At 38.7% G+C, this 24,648-nt stretch overlaps 3 protein-coding genes across 3 annotated transcripts; all 3 read right to left on the bottom strand.

Annotated features, from left to right (window-relative positions):
- Nucleotides 1-4,012: 4,012 nt before the first annotated feature.
- psma6l (proteasome 20S subunit alpha 6, like) lies at nt 4,013-8,271 on the bottom strand. Its single transcript, XM_067508628.1, has 7 exons — nt 7,969-8,271; nt 7,439-7,533; nt 6,619-6,700; nt 6,106-6,261; nt 5,632-5,810; nt 5,411-5,505; nt 4,013-4,587 (listed from the first exon to the last, which is right to left on the bottom strand). The coding sequence occupies exons 1-7, from the start codon at nt 8,042-8,044 to the stop codon at nt 4,530-4,532; spliced, it is 741 nt and encodes a 246-aa protein (XP_067364729.1). The 5' UTR covers nt 8,045-8,271; the 3' UTR covers nt 4,013-4,529.
- Nucleotides 8,272-8,674: 403 nt separating this feature from the next.
- Nucleotides 8,675-15,559, bottom strand: LOC137129455 (DNA ligase 1). Its single transcript, XM_067508627.1, has 6 exons — nt 15,295-15,559; nt 13,144-13,184; nt 12,984-13,053; nt 12,625-12,690; nt 11,442-12,442; nt 8,675-10,448 (listed from the first exon to the last, which is right to left on the bottom strand). The coding sequence occupies exons 1-6, from the start codon at nt 15,338-15,340 to the stop codon at nt 10,380-10,382; spliced, it is 1,293 nt and encodes a 430-aa protein (XP_067364728.1). The 5' UTR covers nt 15,341-15,559; the 3' UTR covers nt 8,675-10,379.
- A 518-nt stretch (nt 15,560-16,077) lies between these two features.
- Nucleotides 16,078-24,409, bottom strand: sars2 (seryl-tRNA synthetase 2, mitochondrial). Its single transcript, XM_067508626.1, has 16 exons — nt 24,072-24,409; nt 23,726-23,821; nt 22,557-22,586; nt 21,922-22,062; nt 21,790-21,844; nt 21,615-21,678; nt 20,193-20,298; nt 20,041-20,088; nt 19,662-19,770; nt 18,179-18,224; nt 18,010-18,097; nt 17,752-17,864; nt 17,350-17,443; nt 16,955-17,047; nt 16,791-16,856; nt 16,078-16,409 (listed from the first exon to the last, which is right to left on the bottom strand). The coding sequence occupies exons 1-16, from the start codon at nt 24,345-24,347 to the stop codon at nt 16,269-16,271; spliced, it is 1,566 nt and encodes a 521-aa protein (XP_067364727.1). The 5' UTR covers nt 24,348-24,409; the 3' UTR covers nt 16,078-16,268.
- Nucleotides 24,410-24,648: the final 239 nt, after the last annotated feature.

The following is a 24,648-nucleotide window of genomic DNA, read 5'->3' as shown; positions in this document are numbered from 1 at the left end:
GTCCATTCTTTCTCAGAATATTTACAGTAGTGTGAAGATAACTAAAGAAAAAAAAACTTATTTCATGTAGATATATTTGAGTGTGACCACTAAGATGATGGAGAGAGAAAGGGATGATGTGACAGTCCTACTGACTACAGGTAGATAGGTATAGGTATAGAAGTGACCAGTGTCTACGTGTGTGTGCCTGTGTATGTGTGTGTTCTGCAGGAGGTTCAGGCAGGCTACATCACTGCTGACACACTGCTGCTGGTAAATCCAGCTTAGTGTGTCTAAAACAGACCTAGGAAATCTGCCACAGGGCCCCTAATGCTAGGGCCGCTGTCACCCTCAATCATTCACACACACCTAATCCCTACGCCGTGACCTAACACACACACACACACAGCCTGGCTACCCACTGCTCTGGACCAATTCAGCTGGGCAGACAGTCCCCGTACCAGGAGACACCAGCCACAGGGTGAACATTTCCTACTGAGGGAAGGAGTAAGGGGGCGATGGGTAGGAGGGAGGAGAATAGGGTGCGGAGCAGTACAAGGATTTTGGCCAAGGACGTGATGGTAGTGGTCAAAGTGAGCTGGGAGCACATGTAAATGCAGTATGAGGTAGTTGAAAGATAAAACAAGCCAGGACCTGAAACAACTAAACAACATTCAGCCATCATTCATTTTATTATTTACACCTTGTCTTACTGTCAACTGCTAAGAGATTTTACACACAGTTTTACACACAAAATGATTTTTTTTTCTCCTTTGTGTTCTGTGTCTTTCCAGGTTGTCTCTTGCATTCAGTGCTAAGCACAAAGATGAAGAGGCCAACATGGAACCAATCAGATTTCATCACAAACCTTCTCTCTAATTATTATTTATTGGCTTTAAAATGTTGTTTTTGTGTGTGGTTTCTGCAAATAAACCTATAAACAAAAATATTTTGTGTAAATGCAGCAAATGTGTTTTAGCAGTTATTATATATTCCCAACTGCAGTACAGCACTTTAGCCATGAGTAGGACATGTAGACATGTTACCTTCACGGCCTTTCTAAGAAGTCATGACACAGACGAATTAGCAGCTGTATCAATGTAACTTTGGGATGTTTTGTACTAGACGCTTTAAGGAGACTCAGCCTCTCAGCCAAAGTCTTGCAAACAAATGCATCTACTTTTTAGATATCTGTCTTCTCAGACCCTCGTGTGTATTTTGTTACGAGTCAGACATTTTTAATGATTATTCGATGTTATTTTAATATTTTTAAATAACTAAAGTGGGAACAGAAACTGCAGAATATGCTGTTTGTCTTACAGGTAAGTAAAAATGAAAATGTTATATTTTTATAATGTATATTTAATATATATTTAATACATCTTGTCAAGATGTATACATTTTTGATGTAATCAATCTAAATCTAAAGTAATTAAAATCTTTAAATCCACAGCATTTCCTTTTGAATAAATTAAAATTAGACTCGTCACTGTATGTCTGTAAATATTAACAGTTGCTTCAGAAAACATCCATACTATTTCACTTTCAGCACACTTTCTTGTATTATAAATGTAATTTGAAATGGATAATTTAAAATTCCAATTTTTGCCCATCAATCCAAACTAAGATGTAGATGTAATACAGTAAAAATAAGTTTTTGATCCTTTTTGCAAATGTATTAAAAACAAAAACTGAACTCAACTTGATTTTTGTCCTGAAGCCTAAAGCTTTAAGTATTCAGAGTACAGTGAAATGTATATATAGATTTATACAGAAAATTGAAATCACTACAAGTTGTCCTCCAGTCAGCCACTGGGCTAAACTGAGTACCCATGCAAGCAGGACCCTGGTCAGGGAGACCAATAACCCAATGGTCACTCTAACAGAAGTTCTCTTCTAAAATACAAGAACCTAAATGAAAGACTTAGAACTCAGCAATACTCAATCAATCAGGCCTTCATGGTCCTGTTGCTAGACAGAAACCATTTAAAGGACTCAGACCATGAAGAAAAAGATTAGTGGTGGCAGCATCCTGCTGGGAGGGGGCAGGGACGTGGCAGCTAGTCAGATGTGAGGGAATACAGAAAGGTCTTTTTTATGGAAAACCTTCTCCAGAATGCAAACTACCAGAGGCTGGGGCAACGGTTCAGGATGACAACAACCCAAAGCAAAGAGGCCAAGATAATGCTGAAATGGCTTTGGGACAAGTCTGTGAATGCCCTTGAGTGGTCCATCCAAAGTTTAGAGTTTAAAATAATGTCGAGACTTCAAGATTTCTGTCCACAGATAAACAACCAATCTGATAGACTTTGAGAGGGTCTGCAAGAAACAAGTGGATAAACTGCGCAAACCCGAATCTGTAGAGACCAAGAACACTGAAAGCTGCTGCCGAAGGGGTCTTCTATGAAGTGCTGAATTAGGGCTCATAATACTTTTGTAAATGACAGATTTCTGTGTGTGTGTGTGTGTGTGTGTGTGTGTGTGTGTGTGAGTGCATACATTCTGATTTTCTGGTGACATTAAGTAACTAAATAGAGAAGGTGAATAGAATTGGTGTGTCACAATGATGGAAACTCAATAGTTGATTTCAGGTTTCCAAATAGGTTTACCTAAATAAAAAAGTACAAGTCTAAAGGTTGAATTATGTTATAAAATACTCAGAGGAAAAGAAGAACCAGACCCAGCATTGTAGATGAAGTATCCCAGACCACTGTTCCTACCAGCACTGGACAAGATGAAAGAATGAAATGACTTTTTAGACATGGCTGACAAATTTCACTAGTATATAATTAATAGAATTAACAGCCTACCACTACTGCTACGTTATTCAGAAAAGAAAACCGACTTGCTAACAGGTATAGGCAAGAAAGATGCTTCACTGACGCCATCTGCTGATAAACAAGAGCATAAATATGAAAATAACGTCTCTATTTGAGTCAGTCGTGTTAAAAGTATTTAGACTACGTGAAAGTACAAAAATGCCAATTTATACATATTACACTGCAAGTAAATTTCATATGTTCAAAGATATGAAAGTGCCACAACAAACCCAAAGTAAATAGCTGATCCTGATAAACTATTTTCAAGCATTTTACTGTTGTAGCTGCTCAAGATTGTGGTAGCGTTTACTATTTTATTTATACTTAAATAGCCTTGGAGTTTAGGTCACATTATCAATCTAAGGGCTCCTGAGATGACAAACACATTAGATAAGTTATACAAAAAATGTATTTGCTAGACAAATTTGTCTAACTTTTGCTATTATTGTAAATAATGAATAATTATCAAAAATCAACAATGCAGATGTAACAATGTTCCCCAGCTAGACATTGCTATTTTGCAACTTGTCAAATGTCAGAATCTTTGTAGACCATTGCCCTTTATTGATTAGCTCATGTTTAAAGTTAAATAATTAGAACATTTTTAACTAGTAGATGTGCCAAATGTAGTAAAGTAAAAAGTACAATACTTCTGTCCAAATTCTAGCTGAGAAGGTGCATAAAATACAAATGAAAGCATGCTAAAATCCCTAATTACTCTACTTCAATAAACGTGCTCTCTTAAAGGGCGACTTCACCAATTTTTAACTTCCTTTCTATGGCAAAAGTGTGTAGGGTGTACATGTACATTAATGCTTTTAAACTTCTCTCTGACTTCATTATTGTAAAATATGTTCCTGTTCCTAGCTTAAAAACTCATGTAGATGACATCACTCAGAGTTTTTTCTGTTTAAATAATCAGGGGTTCAAATTATGATATCTGGGGGAGCTCTGGAAAAGCAGGTTGACCATGATTACAAACTTCATAGTGTGAGCAACAACATAACAACATAATCTGAACTGACAGTTTCTCCAAGTTACATCATCTGGAGGCATTTTTCAGCTAGAAGAAGAGAGATGTTTTCATATAGAGAAATCAATGGGAAGTTTAATGGAATTTATGTACATGTACTACAAAAACTAGAACCAAAATAAGCAAGTTCACAATCATTGAAGGCGTCATTTAACTATTTAAATTAAAGCAGAACAGGGTCTCAAGTCTGATTCTTTTCTTTATTAGTATGACAGTTAATTTAAAGGGTTTGACAATGAGCCAGATGTAAAAAGTTATTGCAATTTTACACATGTGAAAATGACAACAATCGTGGTGAAATACACATACAGTTGTATGACAAATATTCTATACACATCCTATCAAAAGAGCATAAAGTCATGCCACAGAACAGGGACAGGATTTTTGCATTTCAAACTTGGAGACAAGTTTAGAAGAGGAATGTGCAGCTTGTGCTGTTTACTTATGATGGGAAAATGTGCCAGATCAGAATTTAAACATGTTACTACTGCATACTGAATTAAAGATGCCCACTGGAGATGTCTGGTAAATCACTAAGAATCACACCTCTGCTTTCATGTGTGCATGGTTACGCTTCCTGACGACACAAGTAAAGGTGAGTGCAGGTCAGAACTTTAGACTGTTTGTAACTGGGCTTAATCAAACAGACTGAAAATGAAATACCACAAAGAATCATGGTGATGTTTATGAGGGCACCTCTACTCCCGCTCTATGATGGCAACCAGGTGGACTTCTATCTCTGCCTCAGACAGAGTCCTAGCAGAACAGTAGAGGAAAGGTGGAATGAAAATTTAGAGGAAGAGTGAAGTAAGACAGATAAAATAATGCAAAAGTAAAGTACCATGTAAAGTGTTGCAAAAGAAAGTTGAGCATCTATCACATGAACTCAGTTAAAAAAGATTCTTTCCGCTGAGTTCAATGGATAACTTCATTTTCTAAATTAATTTGATTTGTTAAACAATTGCCATACAGACACTATAACCACCAATGAATTACCTGTACTCACATTTAGTCTCTGAGAGTCTGCAGTCTTTGTTTAGTCTATTTGTCTGTGCCATAGACCTTTGTTGTTGTCGAATCATAAATAAAAACATCAGCCAAAAAGGCTGCTCCACTGATTGACACATTTCGTCACTGGATTAGCTTTTAAATTATATTATACTTTTAAAAGTTGTTCCCCTAATTACTCCTACGTGCCAACACCATACAGCGGTCTAAAATAAGCAAGATTCAACTACACATCACATTTTGTGGAATCATGCCAATTCATTTGGGGCAATATTTTGAAAAAATGTCGACCAAGTATTTCGCAAAAGAAACATGTCCCCCAGTTGAGTGTATAACCATTTTTGGATGAATAAGCTAATCCAGGTTGCAGTCTGACATTTGGAGTCAAACACCAAATGTGAGTAGAAGAGATTCATTGATGTTTTTGGTGTCTGAATGACGATTGTTGAAAATATGATAAATTAAGAAAACTACCTTTATGGTGCTGTTTAAGAATGAGTCTAATGATATGATAATGATAACATGATCATTGTAAATGAAAAAGAAAAAGCATGAGCGTGAGTCAAGTTACCTGAACTTAGGTTTGTCTTTGGTGACTATGCCGACCTCCAGCTCACTGGACTTGAAGTCCAATGACAGTACAGATGACAGACAGGATATAGCCAACTGGAAAGACAGTTAAATCCATATACCCTTCAGTCAGACCATTAAATATGGTTTCCAGCTGTGGATACAGCAATGCAGTAACTTAGCAAAGGAAAGAAAACCTCAGCTCTTTAAGCTTCACTCTACCTGTACTGTCCTGTCCAGGGTCAGTTCAGGTTTTTTCTTCAGTTTCTTCTCCAAGTAGCTGTTAGCCTCTGTCTGTTTGGCCCCGACCGCAGTAGCTCTGAAGCCACAGTAGTAGCCCGCTGGGTCACATTTATACAGGACAGGACCCATCTGAGGATCAATAGCTGCCATGATCATACCTGGGAGGTAACCAGAAGAGGGTTGATGTAAGAAAATGACAGCTAGTCCTCTACATCTTCATAAGGAAGAGAACGCTCCTCTTATTTAAATATATTATATATTTTTTGTTTGTTTTAATGCACCATAGCGGCTGTTTCTACATTAGACACTGACAACCAAACAAGGCACTTTTTGTGTTTCCCAGCTGTGAATGTGTGAGTTAATTTTACTGATAAATAGCTTTTAAAAATTAAACAATTAAGTGTTAAGTTGATGAAAAGCACTTTATGAAAATGTACAAGACCCCCCACTCACAGCAGCCTAGAGGCCTCATTTCTGCATTCTGAGTGTAGACCTGGGAGATATCAGCCAACCTACGACACAACACATCTGCATTGATGTCGTAACCAAACTTATATTTCCATTCACCAGCTTCCACCCGGGCACGATGAACCTGCGAACGACTGTCCGCTGCACATGACAGGAGAGATGCCAGTCAAGCACACGACGTGTAGGTTTTAAAGTCATCAAATAAGTAACATTTTGCATAAGTATGTAATGACAAACAAGAACATCATTAAAGTTATCAACAGACTAACTGCACCCAAACTGAATTTAGGTGCATTTTCATCTAATCTAAAAAATCTAATGTATAATAACAAATTACAGAAAATGGCACTTTAGTCATGTTAATCATGCTTAAATTATGTAACAGAAAGATCCAGTCTTTCTTAGATAAAACAAAGCTATTGTGTCCCAGGTCCAACTTTGTTGCGGACATTTAAATAAAGTGGATAGTGGTTTGGTATGTGTGTGTTGCATACATACCATTTTGTCCTGTCATCACACAGCCGATACGAGGGGTCAGCTTAAAAATATTGGTAACAGTGGAAGAGTCCAGCAGCTTGTCCTGCAGTTAAAAAAGTTCAAAGTCTCACATCCACCTTGCTAAGTGAATTTATGTTATTAAGCATTAATATTTGTGTTGAACACTGTCCTTACAACATCATAATCAGTGACATAAGCACAGCAAAGAGGGAGAAACATGTGTTTCCAACCAAACTTTTTGATCAACTAATTGTACGTAAATTTTGTGTAATACCTGAAGAGTGGAAAGAAACTGGAATTGACAGTACAAATGCAATATGGGAATGTGATGCATATTTCCTTGAAGGCAATAAGAATCCTAGCTTTTTGCAAATTCCCTCTTACATAGAGCTTTGAATGAAAGCATTTGGCTTATTCGTTGCTATTAACTGTAATGGGTACTGAACATTACAGAAGGCAAAAACATCTGTGTATTGTTTCTTGCTGCTGATGTGTACAATTTTGAACTGAACATGCCTCCTTTTTGTGCTGTTTGCTGCAACGACACTATACCCACAATCAAACGTGGCCTTGATTATGACACTCAAAGAGTGAAATCAACAGCGGTGATAAACAAAGGAGGCTTAGTGTGTCCCTCTCCTTCATCTTGGTAACATTAGAAAGTAGACTCTGGCTTGGAAATGTGAGTGTGGGCACTTTCACAGCAGTATCATGTTCATATACTGGACTGTCAGGTCAGCAAGAAGCTAGAGTCATGACTCAAGTGAAGCACTATTTCACTTCAATTTATCATCATGAGTGTATGTGTGTAGTATCTTACAGGTACTTTCTTCTGTGTGACCACCACAACGCTGTCTATCCCCCGGACCCCCACAGTGGTCAGCCCACTCTGGGAGATGGCTTTGAAGGCATACTCTGCAGGGCAACACAAGCATAAGGGGGGGGGGGGGGGGGTAAATGTAGCAGTATCAACTGTTTTTATTAATGGATAATGTTATATTTGCTCTTTCACCAACGCAACATCACAAGCTGGAGGAACTACAAATATGGCTACTTAGTTTAACAGAGGCTATGGCTTTAACCATTTAACCAAGAAAAGCAACAACTTAAAACTTTATTATTACGGACTTTAACGGGCTGTGTTTGAAAAATAAAGCCTTGGCTCCTAAATAAAAAAGAGAACAACACGAGTCAAGTTTGCATGCTAACTGCCCACCACCCAGATACAATCAGACGACTGGTTTTAGCTTCACTGTAATAATTTAGTGACGCACACTATTAGCGGCAGTTCTGGTGTACTATGAGGCTGCTCCAGGATTAGCCAAACACCGGAGAAAGTGACTTTCTTACCGACTTGGTAGAGGCGGCCCTCCGGTGAAAAGATGGTGATGTGTCGGTCGAAACCTGCGTTTGAACCGCGGGACATTTTCCTGGTCCTGACCTGAGATGAACTCCACCGCACTTCAATGGACTTCTATTTCTTTAAAGAATAGTCGCTAATGATTTGGATTTTTTTGTTTGTCGGTCAGTTAATGAGAAAAAACATGCCTGTGCTGCCTCTGAACCATTAGCAAGATAATGGAGGTTTACTTCCCTGAGAGTTTTTTTTTTTCTTTTACTTTCTCTTTCAGTTTTTCAATCAGCGCTGCAGCTCCGTGACCTCCCTCACTGGGTGGCGGCAGTAAGGAAGTGACAGCAGTTAGACATGGCCTCAGACAGGACACGTTAGTTACAAGTTAGCAGGAGCAGCAGCTGCTAGACATAGACACAGGTTCCCAAAACGTCTGCCTGTAGAAATGTAAACCTAAGTTAAGTGCCTAAGTCGATGACTGTAATTTCCTTTAAAAACAGGGAGCACTGTTATTAAGCTATCGTCAATACTTGATCAAAGAAAGCGAATTCCTTGTCCAATTCAGGGGTCTTAGGACAGTTTTTACCGTTGGGACTAGATTTTCCTTCGTAAGCAGGGAATAAAGTATATCATACTAATTGTTTTGTGCTTTTAAGTATTTCCGGTCTGTTCACATGTTGACAATACCACGCAAAGGACACGTAATGGTTGATACGCTTTCAGTTTATTGATTGACAGGTAGCATAGAAGATACAGCAGGCACAAACGACAGCACTCTGATTGGCCAGTAATACAAATGAAGTCTTTGTTTGATGTCTTCTTTTTAACTATTTAAAATGTCCTCAATGCCCAATAAGTTACTCTTTTCACCTACAGACATTTTCTACATCTTTCCTGCTGGTTTTGTTTGATATTTTGCACTTCTATAGAAAAAGAAAACTACAGTACATTCATTTTTCTTTTACTTGGACAAACATCTCCTCTTTGGAATAGACTGCTCCTCAGTGTTGACTGATAATAATGTGTTATTATTCCGTCTTTACACATGCTGACCAGCTATATTGCTAGTGCTCAAATACATAAATTTATTGTAAATATTGGCTGTGTAGAAAAAACAGATTATATGATGCACTTTGATTACATATTAAAATACATGAAATTGTCCATTATTTGGCTAATTATTGCATTCACATGTGCTGTAGTCTACACTGTGTTATTGCAAGTAAGTGGGTCTCCAGTGGTAACACTATTGATCCTGAACCTTGTAAATTTCTACCCAGTGTTCTCTTGGGGGCGCTGTTGCATCATATTTCCTATCACCTTGGCTTACAGACCATGATAACTGATATTTACACAAATGACAGTCATGAAAACTGTGATATGACACTACTGAGTATTCATCAGTGTGCTGCTGTTACCAAAAGACAACAGAATGGCTTTAGTGTCTCCTTCGTCCTTCGACTCCTCCTTGGCTTGTTAAGATAAGAGTGCAAAGCTGGCTGAGAACCTGAAGTGACACCTTTAGACCTTGTAATTTCTAAATACATCACATCCTGTGGCACACACTAACTACACTTCAGATAAATTTAACATCTGACATGCGTGTTAGTGTGCAGAATTCCAGTCCACTTCACCTCGGTTCATCACAAACAGTCTGGTTTTAACAGTGCATGAGCCAAATGAAACACAATCCTTGTTTCTACTTTATCATCTAAGAAATGAAGACGAACTAAAGACTTAGTCCTGTGTAGAAATATCAGTAACATTGTTAACAGTCAGAACAGCGTACATCTAAGTTATCAATTATTGCACAAAATATATACACATTACATTTTAGTAGGGAATTCGTTTTTCCCATCAAGAACACACAATTAAGGATGAAACCTTCAGAAAAAAATAAGGACTGATTGCTAGTATTCATGACTCACATTTCACAGATGATGATGTTTGTGTGGTTGGCATTAACATTTGACATTAACTTTCGAATGAAAGTGCTGAATGCTTTGCATCCACGGTAATTTACAACTAAACTGAAACCTCCTGTCTACCTTACGAACAGCATTAACAGGTACTGACATGGGGAGACAAGTGACGAACACAACACGTTTTCAGATTCTCCAAATAATTATGTCTCTTTCGTCACTATTTCAATTCAAATGAGCATCAAGAAAACAGTAGCAGCCCCTTCCAGTCAGTCAATCTAAAAGCCAAACTGCAACAACAGTATGCACAGTTTCTACTAGTATCCATTTACAGATTCACATCTCATGACATTTCTGAGTGCTGTGGGGATTTGAAGGCTGTTAAGTGGAAAATGTGTGAACTGAACGTGTTACTGTGAATACAACAAAAGGGTTTGACAGTCTAATGTGTGTGTGTGTGTGTGTGTGTGTGTGTGTGTGTGTGTGTCTTATCCTCTGCGAAGCTCCCTCAGTTCTGCAGCAACTTTGCGCAGTTCTGCTTCAATCTCCAGCAGCTCCTGTAGACATAAATATTCAAATATATGACACAGAGTTCCAGAGCACATAATAGTTTCGATAACAGCACACAAATCACAAGCTTATTTTGTGTATCCTTGCTTTGACATCTGTTTTAACTTTCGATTTCTTCATTTTTTGTTGTCTGTGTTACCATATTTATTCTGATGATTGACAGTACTCCGTAAATAAACCAGAGAACTATTGATATGTGATATAGCACCCACATCCAATTCTTACTACATACAGAATTTACTCTGGATTTAGCCCCACCACAGTCCTTAATGAGACCTAATTAGCTCTTATTAAGAATCAGAATATTTGTTTATAAATTGATTCGGACAGGATTTCACTTCTGTTTTAGAAATACATGCTGATTTTGACAGAGCTGACCATGTGATACTAGGGGTCAGAGTGGAAACTAGGTTACTTTCTCAGTCACAGTGGTTCATATCAACTTGGTCTGAGTCTGAGTGAACCAATATGTTTGGTGTTCCCCAAGCTCATTCCTTGGTCTTTAATTACCACAGTAACCCTAATGCTATTTAATTTTTCTTACTTCAGATTTAATTTAAAAAATAAAGTTCTTAGCTTTGGAAGCTGTTTCATCAACAGCAGATTGCTTCACTTTGTAACTGCATTTCAATGAAAGTATAAAAGGAGTTAACAATGGGTTGCTTTGTTTGAAAGCTGGATATTTACATACAAACCCCCTCATTTGGAAATGGAAAAAAGTGTAAAACAAATAATTTTTTCATCAATGCAATATTTAAAGTACAACTAGCTATTATAAATGTATACTTATCAAAAAGCTAATTTTTGATAAATTTATCAAGGGCTGTCATTATTTTACTATGACTTTTTATAGAACATTGTGGAACATTTCAGGCTACATTTCCACCCAAATGTTATTGTCCTACATATAAATTATTGCACTGGAATTTCTAGTCTTAACCACACACACAAGCTGTCACATCTTTTTTGCACCAACGTACCTCCCCTTCATCTTCTTCATTAGCATCACCCTCCTCATCTTCTTCCTCCTCCTGCCCTTCCCCATCCTCTCTAACATATTCATCCTCGTCTTCCCCTTCCTCTTCCTCTTCCTCCTCCTCGTCCTTGAACCTCTCTCGCTCAAACTGTCGTGTGGCCTCATCACTCGCTTTCTCCATCACTCTCTTCGAGAGTGGCTCCTTAACGTCTGCCATCTCCTCCTGCATCTTCACTTTATTCTGTGATTTCTCATCAGGCTGCCTTTCCTCTTCAACCTCCTTCCCCTCACTATTTTCCTCCACTGTCTTTTCATCATCAATGTCCTTTTTCTTCCCATCCTGTGCCTCCAGCTCCTCCTCTTGTACCCACTTCATTTTTTTCACAAGTTCGTCCAGTTCCTCCTGTTTCTCCTTCCTCTCCCTCTCCTGCTCTGGCTTGCTCTTACTGTCCTGCTCCTTAAGCAACTCCTTTAGCTCCTTCTCCACTTTCTCCTTCTCCACCATCAGCTCCAACTCTTTCTTCCTCCTCTCCTCGGTCCTCTGCTTGACTAAGTCTTCTGCTGTTTTTTCTTTATTCTCTTTGTCTTGCATTTCATTATTATCTTCCACCTTTTGTTCCACTCCAGTGCTTTTCTGGATCTCTCTTTCCTTTACCGCTTCATATCGCTTCTTTTTCAACTCTTTTAGCAGCTCTTTGAGCTCTTCATCATTTTTCTCCTCCGTCGCTTTGTTGGTGATCTCTTCAGCCAACAGTTCCTCTAGCTCCTTGGCCCTCTCCTCTTCATCATCCCTCTCTCGGTCTTCACTTCGTGGCTCTTCTATATTCCTCTCCTTAGTTTCATCCGTCTGAGTGTTTTCCTCTTTCCTATCTTCTGTCTTTTTCAGGAAATTGGTAACATCCTTCTCCTCCTTCTCGTCTTCATCTCTCTGTTCAAAGCCACTCTCGTCGTTAGCTAAGTTGTATTCATAACGCTCCCTCCCTTCCTCGTGCTCTCTTTCTCTCTCTGCAACAGTCAGATTGAAATAGTAAGTGCGTTGCATATTGTGGTGTTAAAATGCATGTGTCTAATTAGGTTTCAGGACATCTCCCACAGAAACATAAAAAATGGACATAAAGAGAAAAAGAGGAAAATAAAAAGCATTTAGGGCAATACAGGGGTCTGTGTGAATTTGAATTTGTGTGTACCATCATCAGCCAACTTCTCCAGCTCCTGGAGCAGACCCTGATGTCTCTGCACTTCATCAAGCTCCTCTGCGAAGACCAAAAAAACTAATTTTAAACTTTAAATTGCAGCACACCAAAAACATGGTTGAAATACCAACAAATGTAGTGGTAACTCTGCAAGTGCAGACAAGCCACTAAAATGCCCGTCACAAATTAAAGTTATAGTAAATGTTACAAATGTGGTAAAAGACAAAGGCATCCTGTGATCGGTGAATTAAAGTTATTCTCTGTGTCTGTCACAATTAATCACCCAATCAATTGCTTTTGACAAACCAATCAACTAAAAACTCCACGATATAATATTATTTAGGTCAGTTTACCTGCTAATTGATGGCCGCACTCGTGTTGTGACCCATCTTCGTTCAGTGTCTCCTGTATTATACATTCAACCTAGGGGCACAATTCAAAAGACACTCAGTTAGTGGTCACATAATTAATTAAATTATGACGGGAAATAATATAAAAGGACATTTTTCTGACCTTTGCATCATTAAGGGGTGAGGTTACCGGCCGGCTTCCCACTGATGAACAAACATGGGGGGATGGATGCAGAGAAAATAGAAATAAAAATCAATATTTTTAAATATCTGCAGCAGAAAAACAAAAGTCCTAAACAATCTTACAGAGGACCACAGATGAACTAGTTTGTTTACTTGGAAATTGTCCTGTTTGAGTGTGGGTGGAGCTGTTCCCTCATTAACGTAAGCACAATTACCTTGGTAAAGTAACAGGGCAAAGAAGCTTAACCCCCTCAGCCTCCCCCGCACCTCTGTCTCTACAGGATGTTGATATTCCCAAATGGCTTTAGCTCACAGGTAGTTTCACACCAGAGCTAAATCAGTCTCCAATCTCTGCCTGCCGCCGCATCACTAAAGGCACAGGGGTACACTGAATCTTACAAGGAACTAAATGTCAGTGTAGAACATAATCCATGTTCAGTTTGCAGCCAGCGACCTTTTCTTTGATTGTTATGCACTGGATACAATGACTGCCTGAAGCCAAAAATATGCCATTGTTCAAATAATGAACCTTCATTCGTGCCATTAATTTAAATGTCAGCTCATATCGATTTACATTTTAAATTCTTGCAAAACTGTCAGAAAATTTAATTAACCTCTTTAATTGTGCAGACTTTGTAAAACTTTCAAACATTGACTTGAAGCCATTCACTGAATGGTTTAATGTGTGATAGCTTGCCAGGATTTCTTCTCAAACTCTTTTACTAAAATTAACTGAGTAAAATGCTTCACTATGTATACAGCCTAAATCTTGGCTATTACTTCTCCATATTATATATTTCAGAGGGAGACTCGGTCACAGCACAATTTGCATTTACTTCTTTTATTGACATAACACATGTAGAACCTGCAATTGTAAATCTAAACTCTGTGCTGTGTCAACCCAAAGTCAGATCAGGATCAATAGGGGTAATTGATAACCTTGGCCAGTAATGAGCCCCTATAGAGACACGTGAGCTGCTGAGTTTGGCTCTAATACTGTGCTAGTCCATGTGATGAAGAGAGTGTGTGTATTCTGGTGTGTATTATCACACTGTGTCTAAACTGGGACACCCCAGGCTCATAAATTAATGCTGTGACCTGGCTCTGGATTAATTGGCCTGTCCTGCTGCCCATCATCCAACGTCCACGTTAGAAATTAGAAGTCAAAAGCATCTATTCAACGTGGCTGCAGTTTGTAAATGGCTCTAAAACGTAGCTCAGATTAAACCCTGCAACCCTATCAGGTAATGATGTCCTTATACAGGCCTAGAGTTGCGCATTAGTAAGTTTTTGTAAATAAAAATAATGGTACTATTGTTTATCTACACATTGAGATGCAGTGATATTTAGCGGTACAATGAGATGCTGGTTCTGGGGTGAGGAATATCATCAGGAAACATGAGCTTTAGTTGTACTATGTTAGGGTGGGGTTACTACTGACTTCACATCTGCAGCTAAATAGAACTTCAAAATCTGATTCCGCTTTATGTAGGTTATCCTCTGTGCTGCTGCACAGCACTGCAGCCTAATATCAAGCCTACTTCAATATGCACGTCTGCGTGGGAGGCAAAAAAAAACCCTCTCGCTTCTCACTCTCTACAGGCAGCCTCAATTATTTGAGCTAATTATGATTTTCTCAGCAGCAGACGCTTGTCACTACGCAGCGCGAGCACGTGTGCGCTGTTCCGCTCACCTGTGCGGGGTTTTAACATGTGTTACACGCTGTTCCGGGGGCTGTTTTGAGGCAAAGAACAGTCGGAAAAGGCTCGTGTAATAAGATTTTTACATCCCAACCGATATCGACATCGTCAGTCCGGTAGATTAACAGAAAAGTGCGCGCATTGGAAATTATGTAACAACGCTTTTGTTTAGCCCATTAGTCCAAATCCAGAGGCTCTCTCCTGGATTAGCAGACACCTTTCGTTTGCTTCATGAAGTATTACCTTGCTTGTTGTTTCGCCTGTTTTACCGTAAGGCCGGCTTCATGTCGGTAAAAATTTATTACAAGGGCTGAGGTGGTGGCGCGTGAAAGATGAGAGCTGTACTCGCGTTTTGTGCCGTCAGTTCACAATAAGCGCCCCCAAGATACCCACAATTCACGAGCTGTTTCATTAATGTGACAAATGCTCACCTCCGACTGCAACCCAAAGAAGAACTGCGGTTATCAGAAATCCCATAGGATCCGAGAAGTGAGGCTCCTGCTGGAGATAACCTTGAAATAACGGACTGGAGCTTCTTCACACACCCGCCGAGCTAGGTGGAGCCGAGCCGTGTGTGTGTGTCAGGTGACCGAGACCAGTCCAAAGCGCAAACCCTGGTAAGGTGCCAGAGAGTCAGATGGCCGTCAGCATTATGTTAACACAGTGATCCACGGCGTTTAATCCTAATGGTCTAATGCTTTTCAAGCGGAGTCGGTGGCGCACTTACGGGCTACAGGGACGTAAAAGTAACTACACATTAAAGTAAAAACAAACTTCTCCTCATACAACTCTATTTAAAAGTAATTAAAAATATGCACAGCATTTGCAAGGTCAGTGACCACATCATCACCATCTCTGGCTCGTTAATTACTTTTGCGCATCAATTATTGACACACTGTAACAGCTGGTAATGTAACACACGTTAATGGGCCTCTACTGTATATAACCCGTGTACTGTGTATCTACGGGTCAAAGACACAGTCATGCCTTTTAATGTCAGGTGGAAAAAAGGCAGCAAATGAAAGAAATTACTTTTTCATCGTGTTTCATATTGTGTCCAATCTAATTTTCTGTACAACAGACTTTCATTCGAAATTGCATTGCAATTGACAAAACCATACAAAGGTATTTACAGGGACCGCAAACTGCTTGGCTGAGGTCTAATCCATCGTTTCAAAACACTTATGCACTCAGTTCACACTCAACTAAAAAAGTCAGACTGAATTTCATTTAATCTAACAAACAGTAGAGAGCAGCAACAAGTCATAAATGCACACACTTTGTAACTTGTACAGTATCATTTGAATGTCTACTTCCTGTGTAAGATGCTTGTATTAAATATGAACTCGCCCCCTCATCTCATCTGTACGAGGAAAATGGTTGGCATTAGGCACTAGTATTATTGTCATCTGGTCTTGGGGCCGGGCCTGGGTGGCTGGTTGTGTTGGTTGGGGCCGATGTATTTCAGTGGCCCGCATGTTGGTTTCTCAATCACTTCAATGCCCAAATAAGGCTGCAGGGCTCTGGGGACACGCACTGTTCCCTCCTAGAGAGATTGAGAGAAGTGATGGAGAAAAAATAAATACATAAAAAAAAAAGAGAGAGAGAAAAAACGTTTGATCCTCTTTCATGCATAAATACTAAAACATTCAGTTGTGATGATCTGCCATTGTCAACCGTCTTATGTTTTAGTAAATAGACTATTTAAAAGCTCTGTAGTGTTGCAGTGGCTATTTAGTGTTACTACAAGTGTTGTTTCGACTTTACCTCAGAACAGATCATCATCAATACCTGCTCATTATCAAATGTTACACAAAAAATTTGAACTCTTGTAAAGTACATTACTCTGCCAAGAAATCTGTATAACAATCAATTCCAAGTTCAGAAACCATTATGTGTAAAATCTATCCCTTTCTTGGGGTCTTACTTTCATCTGGTGGGTCTCCAAGATTGCAATTATGGTTCGGGGGATGGCACATGCTGTAGCATTTACCTACAGAAACATAAAACACAAATATGGTGAAGGTAGTATATGGTTGTAAGATTTACCAGTAGGGATGTAAAGCAGTGCTGCCTCATCTGCAGTCTTACTGTGTGGGCGTACTGCAGACTGCCATCCTCTCTCTCGTACAGGATGTGCAGGCGTCTGCTCTGGTAGTCTCTACAGTTGGACCCACTGGAAATCTTTACATATAGATAGATAGATAGATAGATAGATTAGTAAAACAAAAATTATAGTAAAAACAATTATTCAGAAGCAAGTAAATAGGGTTGATAAGGTGGGACTAAGAGGGCTTATTTGTATACATTACAGGCTTACATCTGCATGTCTGTGCACATCTTTACAGTTTACATCAACACCATCTTTACAAATGATAGGCAGGAAATCTGTCATAACATTCAGTTGTTACCCACACATATAACATCATGTCGAAATAACGTAAGTGAACAGATAAGTAAGTAACAGTGATGCAGTTGGTGCCGACCTCTCCGTAACTGTTCCTCCCAGGCATCCAGGCTTCAATGTCGTACTTCCTGTAAGCAGGAGGACCCAGCTCCTGAGTTGGCATGTCCAGTACCCTAAAACATTAAATACATTTAAAAAAGCACAATGAATGTTATTAAAACTGAACAGATATACAGTACTGTTTAGAAGTTTAGGCACTTCCGAGTAAATAATGCCATAAATAGTTACATTATACAAACTACAATCTAAAATCAAGATGAGAGATCAGGGCTGTGGAAGCCATGCCATCTGTTGCTGCAGATGAATGAACTAATTTGATGCTGATGGCAGTGGTGGTGGATAAGGATCTAAACATCAAGTGCCTAAAACATTGAGACAATACACAGACATCATATATTTGTGTCTTTGTGTATACATTGACCTGTAGTGTAACTCCAGTGCAGAGAAAATCTCTTTCTGTAAACAGACAAACTCCTCCAGGAGCTGAGAGCTTTCTTCTCCAGTCTCATCTGCAGTCACTCCAAACATCTCTACCTGAACACACAGATTTTGTTAGCATAATTATAGTTCACATTGACTCTATACTTGATAAATGAAGACTCCTTCCCAGTTTGCAATTTTATTCAAAATCTCATCTCTATTTTTCATATGTTCATCTTTGTGTTGTTGTCTCTCTAACCTTGTTAAAGTGATGAACTCTGTAAAGGCCCCATGTCTCTCTGCCTGTGTCTGTCTCTGCCCTGTAGCAGGTACTGCTGCAAACTGTCCTGCAGTGAGATGACAGCGATAATTACTTCAATCTAATATATTCTATCAGTAGCAAAGAAGGAGTGTGAGGTGATCCTGACCTGGCAGGCAGGTCTTTCCAGTTTACTGCATGATCCATGAAATAGCCTGAAGAAGAGAATCAGATAATTACTTACTGCAAACTGAGGCTTCTGGTTGTTGTTTCTAATTGGCTGAACATTCAAACTTGTTAGAAAACATGTATTCAACAAGAAACATTGCTAGAAAACATGTCTTTAGACACAGGATTACTCAAACACCCCTGCTCATTCTAAGACCTTGTCTTGCTTACAGGTCCTACTGTATGCAGTGTTTGCCATTTGTTATATTAAATAATAAAATCTCAAATTGCTATTTTCTAAACCTTAGGTCACTCTTTCAAATTAAAGAAATGTAAAATTAAATTTGCCTAAACAACAAAACAATTATTACAACTCTGCAGGAGTAAATTATGACATCTTCTTGTAAACCACAGTGGGTTTACAACAGTGTAAGAACCAATAAACATGCAAAATTTTATAAACTATATAGTCAACTTTTCACAAGCTCTTCTCCAGTTAAAAAATGGAAAGGCAGGACAATTGCATTCTTGATTGATAGCAAGATAAACCAATTGGTTAAGGTAATAGAGTACTGTAGGAATAAGCCAGCAATGAGAAAACCAGTTAGCATTGGGGCATTTTTAGTTCCCTCATCCTAAAGTCTATAGTTTTTTAAAATGGGTTTTTAGTTAAATGTCTAAAATAAGATCTGGAGTTAAGTCAAGGTCTGAAACAAAAAACACATCAGTAATTACCCAATTTGCACCATTTTAAAGCTTTTATGTGCCTTTAAAAAAAAAAAAAAAGAAAGACTGCAGGAGTGAGAGCAGCAGGAAATCATTCCTGCCAGTGGTAGGCAGAATTTTAAAATAAACAATAAAAATTGCACATTGCATATGTTACATTCCTAATTGATCAATAATATTGCTATTTTTGATGACATTTTGTTTAAATTTTTATATTTTAATTTCCCCCCCAATCTTTTCTGTTTTTGTTTCTACTAGGCCGCTACAACAAAGTAATTTCCTGCAAAGGATAAATAAAGTATTATTTTATTCTAATCTAGCAAATGTTTTTAAGATTCAAAAATCATAAACAGGTCGTTCATCTGTGAAGATTATCTTGCTAATAAAGTGTTTCAAAAAAAAGTATTTTTGTCACGAAGCCTGTTATCTGCAATAAACTCAACGAAAAAAAAAAAAAGAAAAATCTTACTGGCATTTTGTTGAGTCAACCAGGCACATACTAACTTCTGAATTGGCCTATGGCCCTCTATAGCCTCACATGATCATATAAACCAGTCATTTAAAATACCATGTTTCTGTTCAAAAACCACAGAAACAGTATTCCTTATCATTTATTAGAACATACGGTGAACCCCAACAACACAGATAAACATCTGCAAACTAAAAGAATCCTATGCGCATGCGAGCGCACACACACGCACACAGTTTCACAAATTCATTCAAATATACAATAATATTGGAAAAACACTAAACTTCACCTGCAATGCCAACCTCTCCAGTACCAGCCAGTTTCAGGTCTGGGAAACGAGCTGGATCGAGTGAGTAGACCTGAGAGCGATGAGCGTTGGGCTGCATCCCACAACCCTCCTGGAGGGAAAGGAAAGAGAAAGAGGAAAGAGAGTGACAAAGATGGTTAGAGAGAGTAGGAATTTATTGTGGTAATTAAAAATGATACTACTAACATACAAACAATGCAAAGTATGTTGCAAATATCACTCAAATCAAATCTGTTTGAAATATGAAATTTTCTATTTTAAACAAGGTCAAATTTCTGTATTCCAAAAACACCTACAATTAGTTCGATGTGCTGAACCAGTGGCACAGATTGAGACATTGAAAAGTACTACAGTTACTTACAAACACTGCACCCTTCAGCATGTCAGGTACAACCATGGGACTGAAGCCCTGCCAGATTTGAAATGAAACAAGTTTTTCTATTCCATATATTAACAAACAATAAAACACATTCATTTTGCAGACATACCTAAAATTTGACAACACATGCATACCCGTTGCTGCAGTTTGTCAAGGGCGAAGTTTTGCAGTGCAGTCTGAAGTCTAGCCCCTGCTCCCCTCAGATAGTAAGACCTGTGTCCTGAGATATGAGATAGATGCCTGTAGGGGAGGACAGAAGAACAAAATATAAGAATCCCCATTCATATCAATGAGAGCAGGCAAAATATTAGCCTAAATATTAGGGATGTCCCAATATCACTTTTTTCCCCGGACTGAGTGCAAATACTTACATTTGAATACTCGCCAATACTGAGTGCCAAGTACTAAACTGTTTTGCCTTTAGTATAAGTTGCTGGACAATAAATTCCTCATCAAATTATTGTAGTTAGGCAGATGCCCAATACAGGTGTCAGCATTGGGACATCTCTAAATAAATATTGTCATATTTCAGATAACACATCATTTTTCTTGCCAATATTTGTGTTTATGTTTGAAACCTGCATGACTTCCGATTTCTTCATTCATATGAACAAATAAAGGTGACACAGTGCTGCAGCATTTAGCGGTGTTTCACAGAAAGAAGATCCCGGGTTTAAATGTTCCGACTGGCTCAGGCCTTTTTGTGTTTGCATGTTTTCCCCGTGACTGCATGGGCTTCCTCCTGGTGCTCCCACAATCCAAATAAATGCAGCCAACATTAAGTAGCCACCATAACCCTTTTGTCACCATGCATCAACCCTGTGGTTGACTGATCGATCTAGTGTATACACCACCCTTTGCCCAGGAACAGCTCTAGCCCTCCAAGACACAGCAGCGGTTCCAAACTTGTGCTTCCAAAAATTGGAATAATGGCTTAAAACCAGTAATATCAAAGATGCAAATACACAGCAGCTTAACAGGCCAAATATTACAAGGAACATGCAAATAAAATACCTGGGTATAGAAAAAAAAAAAAAAAAAAACACAAGTTGGTTTGTTAGCTTTTCTTTCACATGGTAGCTTGACCAACTGAGCTTCCTCTGCATCATGATGCTTTCTAATATTAACTTCTGTGAATTTTGATAAGACAGAAGCAACCTGGATTTCCATGTTTACCGCTAAGTAAAGCACTGACTGAAGATAAAGATATGGTAGTGTGCAAATAGTTTTTCATTTTTTCATTATGTGTTGGAATATCTATTGGTAACTGCTCTGCTTTGAAGAAATACTGGGAATATTATTCACTGAGATTAAGTAAGTGAACAGGATGGGGTTACATGAAAAGTATGCAAGTTGTTGTTCAATCATTTATTCTTAGAAGCTCAGATCAAGTGTGCTGCTTCCCTTTAAGGAAACCAAATCTTAAACTTCTGGAGACTTTTATTTAAGTGAAGAATTTTCATTATAGATAATGGGTGAATTGCTGAGCAAACAGTTCAAACTAAACAAAAAAAGAAACTAAATGAACAAAATAAATAAAGATCAAGAATCCTTACCTCTGTCTGAGGAGACCCAACTCCTCCCCTAGCTCAACATGGCCTCTGGGCTTGAAGTCAAACTCTAAAGCAAAGACAATGAAGATTGTGAGATTTTTTACATTTCTTCACCACAGTTTGAGGGTGAAGGATGCGGTGAGTGATGGCATAAACCGCAATCATAAATTACAATCACCTCGTTTCTCTCCGACCAGCTCCACCACCCTTGCCTGGCTCTCATCTCCAACTGGCTTAAAAGTCAAGAGAAACTATTTACAAACTTGCATCACAGCCAATCTCTTTGAACAGAGTGTATATGTATCCTCACCACATCAGGGTGTGTGGCGTTGGGCAGTCTGAGTGCTTGTTCATAGAATTCCTGATCCAGCTTGATTTCCTTAGGGCACAGCTGATTCAGTCTCTCGCGGATCTCTCGACCTCTCTGCACACCCTGGGTGTACTCTGGAAGCTGGATGATAAAAAAAAAAAAAACAAAGATTCAGAAATGGCCTCTACTGTGACTTACAACTGACAGAAACAATGAATGCCAAGATTGGTTTGTGAAGTTTCATACGCCTTCATCAGTCAAACACAAGTTTACCAGATTTGCACAGATAGGTTCCTGGAAGCCAGAAAGAATAATTTAAAGAGATGTGGTTTTATTGTTGGTTTACCACGGAGTATGGAGTACAAATGAAGTGAATGGTCTGAATTCAGCAAACAACAAATGTAATTCTTATGCTCTCCATTACTGTTATTAATAGGAAAACATCTGCTTATTAGTGATGCACCCACACTCCATTACCAGTTTGTATCCATCTCTCCTATCTTAACCCAAGAAATGCAAACACTTTTGGCCAGCTAGAGGTTAAGGCTAATTCGAACCAAAATATGAATATGTAATTCAACACTTAAGTAAATAACACACTTATAAAGCAGATGAAATTGTGAAGTTGAACTTACATTAGCCAGGGCTTCCTTGCCATGCTTGATCTGTGAAAGAGTTAGGGAAAAAAAACAACCTTGAAAACAGGAATTTTTGGGTGAATGTCTTAATTTTGTATCTGTACAGTGGTGCTTGAAATATTGCAACCCCTTTTGAATTTTCTTTATTTCTGGATAAATTTGACCTAAAACATGAAGAGAATTTCAATCAATGGCTTATCCCAATCAGTTAAGTCTAGGCAGCTCTGCCCTATTTAAGGAAGGGAAATCTGGGTCTTCGCTATCAAGTCTGATCTTGACAAAACAGGATACAATAAATGTATCATGGCTCAAACAAAGGAGATTTCTGAAGATCTTAGAATTACTTTTTTTATTCCTAGGCTGAAATGGGTTATGCAGAGACTGTAGTTCACAAGTAAACTGCCAGGCAGATTGTATAGGAGTGGTCGTCCAACAACGGACACACATAGATCATCTCTGCATGTAATCGTCCAAAACAGTTTGAGGAAACTTAGACCACCGTCAGGAGAACATTGAACAACCACATGCACAAAGTCATAGATAGATCTATGAATTTTGTGCAGACAAAGTAGCCATCTATAAAAAAAGCGGAAAAGGAAGTGAATGTTTTCTAATAAGTAATTGTTAAAGCAGAAGAAATGCTATGTTGTGAAATAGCCAGGACACACTTCCAATCTCAATCCTATAGGCATGCTGTGAAGGATCCTGAAACCGACAGTTCATGCAAGAAGCCAACAAACACCCCTGAGTTTAAGAGTTAAGGCTGTTCTGTAATGATTAAAGGGCTAAAATCCCTCCAGGATTTTATCAGCACATCAGCTTGCTGGAAATGTTTTAATATAGTTACTGCTAAAAAGCGAGAATCTACACTAGTTAAATAAGGCAGGGGGTCAGTTTGGCCATACAATAATATTTAAGATTGCAATGCTGCTCAGCAGAAAGTATATCATAAATATAAAAATATGAATGAATAAGTGTAATTTCTTTCTGTTAAACTATGTTCCCTTTATTCAGTTTTAGGACTTTTTTTTTTTTTTAGGAATTTTAGTGTTCTAAAGGGTTCCCAAACTTCCAAGCCCCACTGTAAGTGTTACACGTTACAAAAACCCAAAACAAAACAAAGCAAACTGGTGATATTGACTGCTGCTGTAAAAACCTTTACTGACCACTAGTGCTTTGACTATGTCACCGATGCGTCTCTTCTCCTTTTCCAGCTCAGAGATTTCATTCCTCATTGTCTGGAGCTCTTGCCACATACAAACCTGTAGATTAAAAGTGTATATACGGTTTCTGACACCTGAGTCAATGTATAATTAAAAATTAAACAAAAGATATTTCACATGTTAATGACAGCGAATTTGGTATGGACTATATTGATGAGGCATTTCTTACACTGGACAATTTACTTAATAACAATATGCAATAAATTATTTCTTAAAACAGTGCCCTCTTTCTTTGATTCTGTGCCCCCATGTCACGTTTTCTAGACACGTCGCCGAAAAAAACACTTACAATTTGCCCGACATCGTCCCCTCGCAGGTCGCCCTTCCTGCTCTCCACATTAGCTATGACTTTGTCGGTCTCCTCACACACCGCTCTCATGTCCAGCTCGGGCTTGTCACTGTAGCCTGCACGGACATGCTCATACAAACAGCTCCGAGCTCCGTGCGAGAAACGAACCGGGATGAACAGCCTTGTCCTCTGCTTTAAACACTGTCCGGCCACCGGTTTGAACACACTCAATATTGCACCTCCACTTCTAGCAAACGTGCCTATTGAGGTCGCCATATTTCTCTTGGTGGATGATGCATTCACAGGATACAAGGACGAAACGGTATCGTGGAATATGGTCATCCTGTCTTCATGCAGAAGATGTGTGTTTTAGTTCCTTTGTTTCTCCTTTTTGGAAACAACTATTGAAGATAAAGTGGTTGCAGAAAACGCTATCCCCAGCTGTGCCTATTAGGATACAGGTCTGTCTATCACCAAGTAAAGACAGATTTTCTCCCTTTTTGAGTCCTAAATTGGGAGGTCTAGTAATACTACTTAGCTTAATTAATTTAAGAATTTAAATTACAATAAGAATAGA

This window comes from Channa argus, chromosome 6 (assembly GCF_033026475.1).
Source record: "Channa argus isolate prfri chromosome 6, Channa argus male v1.0, whole genome shotgun sequence".
Classification (NCBI taxonomy): Eukaryota; Metazoa; Chordata; class Actinopteri; order Anabantiformes; family Channidae; genus Channa; species Channa argus.
This window is presented reverse-complemented; position numbering and strand designations above follow the sequence as displayed.

Bases quoted from the DNA above. Each gene is read 5' to 3' on its own strand.
- psma6l (XM_067508628.1), bottom strand. From the start codon at position 8,044: ATGTCCCGCGGTTCAAACGCAGGTTTCGACCGACACATCACCATCTTT. The intron at 6,701-7,438 runs GTAAGATACTAC...TTTTAACTGCAG, and splicing joins TCACACAGAAGAAAGTACCT to GACAAGCTGCTGGACTCTTC. The intron at 5,506-5,631 runs GTAGAGTGAAGC...CTGTCTTTCCAG, and splicing joins CCCTGGACAGGACAGTACAG to TTGGCTATATCCTGTCTGTC.
- LOC137129455 (XM_067508627.1), bottom strand. From the start codon at position 15,340: ATGGGATTTCTGATAACCGCAGTTCTTCTTTGGGTTGCAGTCGGAG. The intron at 12,691-12,983 runs GTAAACTGACCT...TGGTCTTCGCAG, and splicing joins GTGCGGCCATCAATTAGCAG to AGGAGCTTGATGAAGTGCAG. The intron at 10,449-11,441 runs GTACGTTGGTGC...TTATGTCTACAG, and splicing joins ATGAAGAAGATGAAGGGGAG to GAGCTGCTGGAGATTGAAGC.
- sars2 (XM_067508626.1), bottom strand. From the start codon at position 24,347: ATGGCGACCTCAATAGGCACGTTTGCTAGAAGTGGAGGTGCAATATTG. The intron at 17,865-18,009 runs GTTAGAGAGACA...CTGTGTGTTCAG, and splicing joins GAGTTCATCACTTTAACAAG to GTAGAGATGTTTGGAGTGAC. The intron at 16,410-16,790 runs GTAAGACCCCAA...CAATCTCTCTAG, and splicing joins TGGAGACCCACCAGATGAAA to GAGGGAACAGTGCGTGTCCC.